The 10,129-nt window shown below is 43.6% G+C and overlaps 1 protein-coding gene across 1 annotated transcript; it reads left to right on the top strand.

Moving 5' to 3' along the window:
* Positions 1–2,409: 2,409 nt before the first annotated feature.
* On the top strand, positions 2,410–4,044 carry LOC146965452 (trace amine-associated receptor 13c-like). The gene is made up of 2 exons (XM_085766213.1): positions 2,410–2,579; positions 3,225–4,044. The coding sequence occupies exons 1-2, from the start codon at positions 2,410–2,412 to the stop codon at positions 4,042–4,044; spliced, it is 990 nt and encodes a 329-aa protein (XP_085622339.1).
* Positions 4,045–10,129: the final 6,085 nt, after the last annotated feature.

Raw genomic sequence — 10,129 nt, 5'->3', positions numbered from 1 at the left:
GTCCAAGGTAGCTGCCCGCTTGTAACCTGCAACTCTATGGTTGCAGCGATCAATGTGGGTGGAGATACAGCACTGTGGTGGATGGCGACAGCATTGTGATGGTGGGAGGTGTCTAAGGTCCACTTCAGACTTAGCTGAGAGGGACTCATCCTCTCTGACCATCTTGTGTATCATCTTCACATGCACTGCATTAACTTTATTTTGGAGTGGCAGGTTACAAACAGGCAGCTACGCCCATCTCTGAGCAGCCTAAATGACCTAGATCTGGTAAATAATATTATATTGTTAACTGTGTTTGCTTTTTTATGTATAACAAGAACATATATTACAAAATGATTTTCACCAGGGATGAGAGAAGAATGAAGATGGAGTACTGTGGAGTACTATGGAGTACTGTGGAGTAGTGTGGACTGCTAGACCCATTTGTTTTATTTGTTTTATTTGTTAGGATCCCCATTAGCTGCGCTCTAGAACGCCGCTAGTCTTCCTAGGGTCCACAGGAAGACCCCAGGAAGACCCATAATGCCTACATCTCTGGTTGACATACTCACACAGGGGGCAGATAGTTAAGAAGAGGAAGAAGAGCAAGATGAGACCATTGAAGCAAAAATGTATGATGATGAAGAGAACTACTAAAATCAAGCTTGCTCTAGAGGAATTCTACAGGGGACATGTCCCTGGTTCCTACAGTAGTTAATATTTGCAATATTTCTTGCTCCTATGACCATAAGTTATTGCATTTCATACATAGTTACTAAATGGCTACATTTGGTGAAATTACTGTTTAGCACACGTGAATAAATCCTCCAATGTTCATTTCAAAGAGTGATTGAATTATTGCTCATGATAAGCAATAAGCACCATTTGTGCCAATACACTACTTTATGGACTAAAATCAAAATTGAATAGGCTGATTGGATGCAGAAGCATCTCAGCTATCCAGTAATACCCAATTCATGCAATTTTGTGACTGTTTATGAACCCCCAGTGTGCAGAAATAGTCAAATACACCATTTTGTATAGGCGGAAATGACATATTTGTAGGCTACTGCATGCAAATTACTGCATGGTTCTCCCCCAAAACTGCATTAGATTCACACAAATTAGGTATGTCTGGATAGGGGAGGCCTGTAGGTACCCATATAACCCATTTCTATTCACATACATCTAGGTGACAGGTCAAGGGACCATTTGAAAACATGTAGATGGCTGTTTTTCCCTCACAAAATTTTCATCTGACTTTAAATCATTAGGTTTTTAGCTCACTTTCTGACAAGGTAGCTTAACAAACTTGGTCACACTGGAAACCTGAGGTTGTCCCGAATACATTGATATCTCTATCTTTGGGCTCGCTTGAAATTTGAGCGTGCTACAGTCTTTGAAAGACAGTCTGACTGGCATTCCTGGCAACAATTCCACAGGTATCATAGGGGTACTAAAACATAGCAAAAACACATTTTGGACAGGTTTTGTTCCGGGGATCATCCAAATTTCTATTTTAGAGGTTCCAAGGATGCAAAAAATCCAGACTAGAAAAAAAAATAAGGGGGGTGCACGTGGACCCCTCCTGGGGCTCCTACTATACTCAAATTACTCAAGGAATCGTTTCAGCCCTAATGTGTTGTATTTATTCAGTTTGGGGGAATCACAGTGTCTAGAAGGCATCAGTGGCTGCAGCTACAGGGACAGCTAACGACGGTAGCTAAGCTAACAGCGGCAGCAAAGCTAACATCGGGACGTCAGCTGTTAAAACCCTCCCGTTGTCGGACACGACATGAAACTACTCCAGTTAGCTCAATCATGTTGTAACTATATCCGCTGGAAAAAAAATTTTTTCATAGACCGTTTATTGAGTCACTGAGTTATTAAAATTAAACACGTAACCGTTAGCCCGGCTAATCTATGGCCTGTGCATATTCTCATTTGTCCAGGTAGTATCTCAAATCGAAAGCAACCTAGACTTGGTTATAAATGTCTTCCTATAAACAAATAACCAAAACCAGTTGCTTTCGATTTAAAATTCCTTTGAGATAGCTAATCTATGATAACCATGACTAATTACAAAAATGTGCTCACATAAATAGTAATGTTTGTCCAATCATTGGTTTTATAGACTTTACAAACATCAGATTAGTCTAAACAGCGATATAGTAACATGAAAAATTAGATATATATAGCGAAACTCTCGTCCGTCACTATTGTTCTCATGCTGGTTTTCTAAACAACAAGGCGATTCATTCTATAAATTTGTGCAACAACACAGAAGGTGGAATAGATAGACGGATGACATATTTTGCTTCCTGAATCAATTTGAATATGGGAGTGGAAGAGGAAAACATAAATGATCTGTATTACAAAGAGTTTACTCAGAGAGCTGTCAGAGCTCAGCAGTTCGTCCTCTCTCTGAATATGGAGTCTCTGGAGGAAGCTGAACTCTGCTTTCCCCAGTTCAACAACTCCTGCAGGAAGACAACGCTCTCTCGCGTCGATTCCATATTTATCCACCTTCTGCTGTCCCTCATCAGTGTGCTTACTGTGGTTCTGAACCTGCTGGTCATCATCTCTATCTCCCACTTCAGGCAGAGATAATATTTCTCTACATGACTTATAAAATGATTAGCTTTTTTCTTCCAGCTATGCAACAGAAATTCATATATTTTTTCTTCAAGTTGATGAATTAGATTATTATTTCTGTTTCATTTTATTCTTACCTGATTTCACTTTATTGTTATTATATGTCTGATTATTGCTGCAATGGTTGTTATTATCATTAATGTAAGCTTTTTTCTATTATTATTATTTGTATTTCTATTTTAACTTTTCTTCACATTTTATGTGACTTTACGGTGGACCCCAGGAAGATTAGTGGCTGCTGTGCAGCCACTAATGGGGATCCAATTAAAATAAACAAAAATAGGTTACTAATGAAAAATGTATTAATTGCATGATTTTGGTTCAATCTATGAGGAAAGGGCTTTGAAGTAGCCCTTCTTATCCAGGATATGAACAATATACCCATATGGAAAAGATACAGCGAAACCAGATATAAAATGATGAATACATAGGAAAATGTATGTAAATTAATGCAAAATTGTTATTTGAAAATGTCTCCACAGTTGTTATAAATTTATGTTGTTACAGTACTGTTGCAGCTTTTATTAACACATATTTCTACATCTGATGCTTGTATCAGCGTGTTCACTGTTGATATTCTCTCTTTTCAGGCAGCTCCACACCACCACCAACCTCCTCCTCCTCTCCCTGGCTGTTGCAGACTTCCTTGTGGGTATTGTGCAGATGCCAGCTGCAATCCTTGTCTTGGAAGGCTGCTGGATCCTGGGTGATGTTATGTGTGGTGTGGTTTACTTTTTCGGTTATGTCATTGTCAGTGTTTCAGTAGGAAACATGGTTCTCATATCAGTTGACCGATACATGGCAATTTGTGACCCCATGTTTTACTCCACCAAAGTTACTCTGAGGAGAGTTCAGTACTGTGTTCTTCTCTGTTGGATGTTTTCTGCTGTTCACAGTAGTTGGATAATGAGGGATTTCTTCAAAGAACCAGACAGGTATAAAACCTGTCATGGAGAGTGTGCAGTCATGAGTGCTTATGCTGAAGAAGTTGTTGATCTTGTTGTGACCTTTTTAGGCCCCGTTTCAGTCATTACACTTTTGTATCTTAGAGTATTTGTGGTGGCTGTGTCTCAGGCTCGTGCCATGCGCTCTCACATTGCAACTGTCACAAGTCGGCATTCACACACTGTAAAAGCAAAGAAATCTGAAATGAAAGCAGCGAGGACTCTCGGTGTTGTAGTAGTTGTGTTTCTTCTGTGCTCCTGTCCATATTACCGTGCTGCTCTTGTCAAGGTGAACAGTTTGATTGTAGCAACATCTTCAGTCCTTGAGCTGTTATTGTTGTATTTCAACTCTTGTCTAAACCCTGTGATCTATGTTTTTTTCTATCCCTGGTTCAGAAAAGCCATTAAATACATTGTTACTCTTCAGATACTGCAACCTGGCTGCAGTCAGACCAATTTCATGTAGACAGAGACTCACTGAAATCAGTTATTTTTCCATGATGAGTAATTTATACTCATGTTGTCCTCAATACACTGAATATACACAACTCAAAGTCAGGAAAGTAAGGGAAGTAGATAAAAGTCACTCTGAAACACAGTATAACCACATATAGGCCATATAACCAAGATGATTTTTCTTACAAAGGATCTATGCTAGATGACCTACATCATGACCTGTGCATATTGAATGTGTAGCCAGCAGCATTTAGATCTAATGGAAGCACAACTGAACATTTTCCAGGATTAGTAACCAGCGGGTAATTAATCACTTCACATATGGTTTTAATTGTCTGGAGGTGAGACAGTCTGGGAGTTGTGATTCCTAATTACGTGATATTGGAAACCTACTTTGATTTTGTCAAAGGAGCGGTATGTAAGAATGTGGCAAAAATTGTTGCTGCAGTGAAATTCAAACACAGCAGTTTCCCCTCCCCAACCCCCCAGACTCGAGGTTACCAGACAGCGACGCACTAACCTCTGCTCTGCTCACTCACAGTCAGTCTCAAAGTCTCAAAGCAGAGTAAAAAGCTAAATATTCATCAACAACTTCACTGTTTTATTGCTCTGACTCACAGTAACTGGGTCATTCTTCAACCACGGGCAAATTTGGTCTTGAAAATTTTAGAAAATCAAATGTATATTTTGAGACATTTTTTCAGATGTTTTACTTCTCAGTTATGTATAGAAACACATTCTGATAGCTGTTGTGATAAAATTATTTAGATAATATAAGATTTTTGACATTTTAGTCTAACATTAAGTGGAAAGCGTCATTTCCATCACACCACAAAAAAGTTGTTTTTCCAAACAAAATTATGAAAATAACTTTTTTTTTTCAGAGCATTTCTTGAAATTTCAGCTGCATAATTTCCAAAACTGCAAAATATTATTAGTTTGACTGTTAATTTTTATGAATTTTATGTGAAAATGTGTAATGTGATGGAAATGACAATGTGTGGTGGAAAGGACTTCACGTGTTGGAAATGACATTTGACATACAAATTGCTGAGTCACCTCCAAAAAAAGTGATGGAAATGACTGTTGTGGAAATGACATTCTGTCACATTTTTAAAAAAAATCTCATGCTATGTTGGCATGATGATCTCAGCTTTAAAGCTATCAATAAATGTACACAAAATACACAATATCAAATATTATTTTTTACATTATTTGTACATTCAAAGGAAATATGAGCTGTTTGGAAATGACGACCAATAAACATACTCTTTGTTTTCAAAACATTAAACCTTGATTTTCTCTACTTTCAGTTCCTTCCAGGGAGCCAACTCTGCTCTCCAGCCATGTGCTCTCCTAACAAAGACTGTTGGAGTAATTAGAACTATACTTGACCTTTAAAAAACATCCCTAAAGTTACATTTTGTGGCGTGTGGTGGAAATGACTGAGACCTCAAGGGACAGGTGTTCTTTTTATCAAAAAAGACATAAAACACTAATATATCTTACAATACATGATACATTTCATTAAAATTACTATTAGATCACAATTAAATTCAACATTAAGATGGATTGAATGTCACAAATCTGGGCCAGGGACAATGGGAATATAGTTAAAACAATACATATAAACCTATGATTTATATAGTAAAATTAATAAGTTATCTATAATTATTTTTTTCAAAGTTCCTCTTGATGTCATGTAAGTGTGCCAAAAATAAAAAACAAGAAATGTGTTTCAGTTTTTGTTATATCTGCCAGGGACACAAATTTGCCTGTAGTTGAAGAATGACCCAACTACGAGCAGAGTTCACGTCACTCAGGTGATCTGCAAGTTATTGTTACATTTCACTGCTCCGACACTGTGTGTCTGTGTGTGCAGCGCTGTACACACACACACACACACACACACACTGTAACCCCGCATCTACAGGAGCCTTAGTGCGTGTTATTCACGCCATAGATGAGCCAACATATGAGACAGCTTACCGCAGAATAAACAACACGAAGCGCTCCGTTTTTCCTCCATTTTCTGACGTCGGAACATAAAATATGACGACCGGAGACAGGCGACCTGACTGGGTCGGACTCATCTCATGAACCGCTCCTCACATTCACCATCACTTCATTTACCATGATCGGCTCCATTTCGCCACATTTCCTCCCTCTTTCTAACTTTCACTTTGTAATTCTTCCCTTTAGCTTTACCTGCAGCTCAAACTAACTAGGCTAGGCTAAGCAAGCTGTGTATCAAACGGCAGAGAGACAAGCCGCTTATTTCTACTGTGTGATATCAAGAAAATATGACCATAATAACCGATAATAGAAAACAATCTTTTTTTTTCTCCGAGATCTCATTTTATCTCCCTGCCGTAGCTGCAGCTCAGTGGAAGCTTAATTCATTGAGTGCCAGCCAGGGCCGTCCCTGACCAAAATGGGGCCCTAAGCGAAACATTTTTGTCGGGCCCTCCTATAATCGATTATAATGCAAACTACAACCACTAATACTGGCAGTTTAGCAGTTCTATACTTATACTAATATTAATTTAAAAAAAACTATTGCTATTGCTATCTATTATTACTATTATTGTCATTATTATCATCATTATTATTATTATATAGGCTACAACTACAATCCTAATAAAACATACTAATTCAGCACCAAAGAGACTGATATTTCAAAATGTAGCTACATTCAAATTTAGTTCCTTCTGTCAACCAAAGTATCAAGTACACTCATTTCTATCAATATTTATCTCTACTATCTCCTCCAAAACTGCCTGTCAGATTAAATTCACCAACAGATCCTTGTGTGGAGATAAAATAGATTATAAAGTTTAGCCGAAAATACGACCAACAACTGATAAATTTACCACTGGCTTTCAACAGAGGTGAATGCATGCAGACAAAGGTGTTAACAAGACATTTAATGAATGGTAAGGGCCGCTGGAAAATGACTTTCACCTCCAGACCACAGTCCACATCTACTGGAGGCTAGCATCTGTCCTCCTACCTGCAGCAGCAGCAGCCGTGCTGAGCATGGAGGTTTAGTGCTTGCTTACGCCACAAAGTTTTACATTTTTACTAGTGCTGCCGTTAATACGGCCCAGCAGCACTAACTTCAACAAATGCCCACCTTCGAGAGAAGCACGAGTTTACTCTTGTTTTGCTTTTTTTCCCCCTCTTGCTCGTCCTCGGACGTCGTCGGAGCTAACTTCATCATCATGTGGATAAACTAACCGCGTGTTGGTCATCTAAACGGTTACTTACTCGCATGAAACAATATTAAAACCGAATAAAGTTAACAGCCGGTATGCTTTGCCTGCACACGTAACGTAACGTAACGGGTAACGTAACGGGTCAGCCACCACCGGAAGTAAACAAAACGGCGTTAATTGTTATTTTTTTTAAGTTAAATGTTTAAAATGAATCTCCAAAATTAACGCGTTAACTTTGACAGCACTATTTTAAACCCAATGTCTATGAAGCAAGCTTTTCCAGCTCGGTCCAAAACTGTTACACCAAGTTAAAGGTTCATGAGGCAAGAAATGCACATGCGTTTTAAGTTTTTTACTGCTAATGGGCGATGAAGCGTTCAAAACCAAAAAGAATGAGCCCACTCGCGTATCTCTCCGTTGCCTTGAACAGGCTGTGTGCTGCATAATGCGCTGCAATTCTGGGTCCGAATTTCCCGCGCTGTCCGCGGATGTGACGTCAAATGACGCTGCATGCGCGTCCTCGACAGCTTCGACTTTCCACCGCTTGCGACCAGCAACCAACCAACAGTTACGTGAGCAGCGAGTAGAGAAATAACGTCACTTTCTTACATTTTAATATTTTTTCATGCGAGAAAGTGACAGTTTAGATTCCCAATCTGTTGTCAGTTTATCCAAATAACGTCTGTAAGTAGATTTGCTCCGACATTTTTCGGAGGAGAGCAGAGCCACACACACGCAGCAGCAGCAGCGGCTCGTCTTTAAGTTTTTAGAGGTTTTCTGCTGGCTGGTTGAATTGTTTTTAGGAGATAAATGCTGGTCTCATTGATGAAATCGAACAGTGACACTGTGGCAGTCGCATTAGTTCATTTGAATGAAAAGTGAAGCTTCAGGTGTGTGTGAGCAGCGGTTATATCTCACACAGGCTTCGCCCTCTACTGGACTCTATGGGTATATCTCTCCTCCAATCGCGTACGCGCGATGGCCCACTGAAATTTGCATGTACGTAGCCGGCCAGTATGGCGTGCCTACCTTTCCCGCCCTTTAGCGGGCTATATAAGCAGATGCACCGCCAGCTGCCCTCATTCCTTTTTACTTCAGCGTCGGCGAGTGCCCACTGTCACACTAGCTCCTAGGATGGAGTCGCCGCTTCAGGAACAACGCCTCTGCCGGCATCATCGCCCCGGCAGACTTACATCTTCTTTGCTTCGGGCGTCTCGGGAGGAAGCGCGCCACCGCCGGGCTGGAGCAGCGACGGCAGGAGGAGGATGCCGCTCCAGCGTACACCACCTCCACGCCGCCTGATGAAGCTTCGCCGCCCAGACCCGCCTCAGCCTCTGCTGCAGACTCGCCGCCGCTACGAGACGAGGAGGATGAACTCTCCCTCTCCGACGGCTCGACGGTGTTTGGCGCCGCTTCTATCAAGCTCAACTTCCCGTAAGTCATGACGACTGCAGCGGAGTGTGTCGGGCTTCCCCTGCCCCCCCCCCCCCCCCCCACTGCCCCCGAAGCCGGTGAGCCGCCTCCGCGTGTGCAGGGCGAGACGGAGACTGTGTTCCCCGGTGTGCCCCCGCTCGAAGACGCTCTGGCTGCGCTCATTATCCCGCACTCAGCCGGCTGGTCAGGACACAGAAAGCCACTACCACCGCTGCTGCAGGATAAGGACACGCTGGAATATTTTGACAAGATATTCCAGCTGGGCGCGCAACTAGCAGCAGCAGCAGCAACAACCTCGGTGTGCTGGGCGTAGCAGCGGCGGCTTCACTCCCGCGCGACGCCCCCCCTTCCCCTGACACTATGGAGTATCTCGGCCGGACCATCGGTCAGATGAACAGGACAGGGAGTTGCTACTGCTGCCGGACGAGTGATGTCACTGTCGGGCGTCGGCTCTCGCCACGTCTGGCTAGGTCTCACCGCCCTCCCCAGAAGGGACCGAGAGGATCTTCTGGCTGCACCGGTCTGGTCTCTTTGGCTCCTCACTACGGTGACGCAGCGGCGGATCCCCCAGCTGACCCACAGCCAGCCCCAGCGGGCCCGCCGCAGCTACGCCCCGCACGGGACCCCAGCGCGTCCCGTCCCGCGGCGGCTCGCAGCACACCCAGGCCGAAGCTGTCCTGGGGCACACAGCGACCAGAGTGGCAGTTAACGGGAGAGACGGCACCGGCAGACTGCCTCGCCGCCCTCCCTCATTGTTCATATGGTTCTGTATGTTCTGCTTGTGTTCACTGTTCTGTGGATGTGAAAAATGTTTTTATTAAAACATGTTACTCCACTAACAGAGCAAAAATCCCCCCTCCCACCTCCACCATGCTCCCCGCTTGCCGCGCAGCCCCGGCCGGTGTAGTCACCGCTACACTGTCGGTCAGGCTGCCGGTGGCTTGTGTTACACCGTCACATCCCCGCAGCGGGCCCGGCAAGCAAGGCCCCCCCCCGGTCACGGTTTCACAAGCACACTCACACAACACACCCTCTACCGTCCCCGTTGTGGGAGACGCGGTAGAGCGGAGCACCGTTGTCAACCGGGTAAAAGCTACCGTTGTCCCTCTATATGAGCGCTACAACCGGCGAGGCTGCACAAGAAAACATCGCTCCCCACTGGTTGTAGCGACCACACAGTTAGCCCCGCGCGCTGCTAGCCGACACCGTGTCACTTCCACGGTGCGTCCGGCTCAGCGTGTTGACCGGCTGACGAGCGATGGTTGTCACCGCCGAGCTAACGGCTACGGCGGTGACAAGCATCGTTCGCAGCAGCACGGCAGGGCTGTGTTTCCGGACAACGAGACGGCTGCCTCACGCTCGTTTAACCCACGCCGCTCCAGTGAAGCGGCCGGGCTAACACGAACTGTCTCCCCGGTAAACAGCAGTGGAGCGGCCAACGTG

This window comes from Trachurus japonicus, chromosome 21, assembly GCF_045865225.1.
Source record: "Trachurus japonicus isolate A0001 chromosome 21, Traja_1.0".
NCBI lineage: Eukaryota > Metazoa > Chordata > Actinopteri > Carangiformes > Carangidae > Trachurus > Trachurus japonicus.
This window is presented reverse-complemented; position numbering and strand designations above follow the sequence as displayed.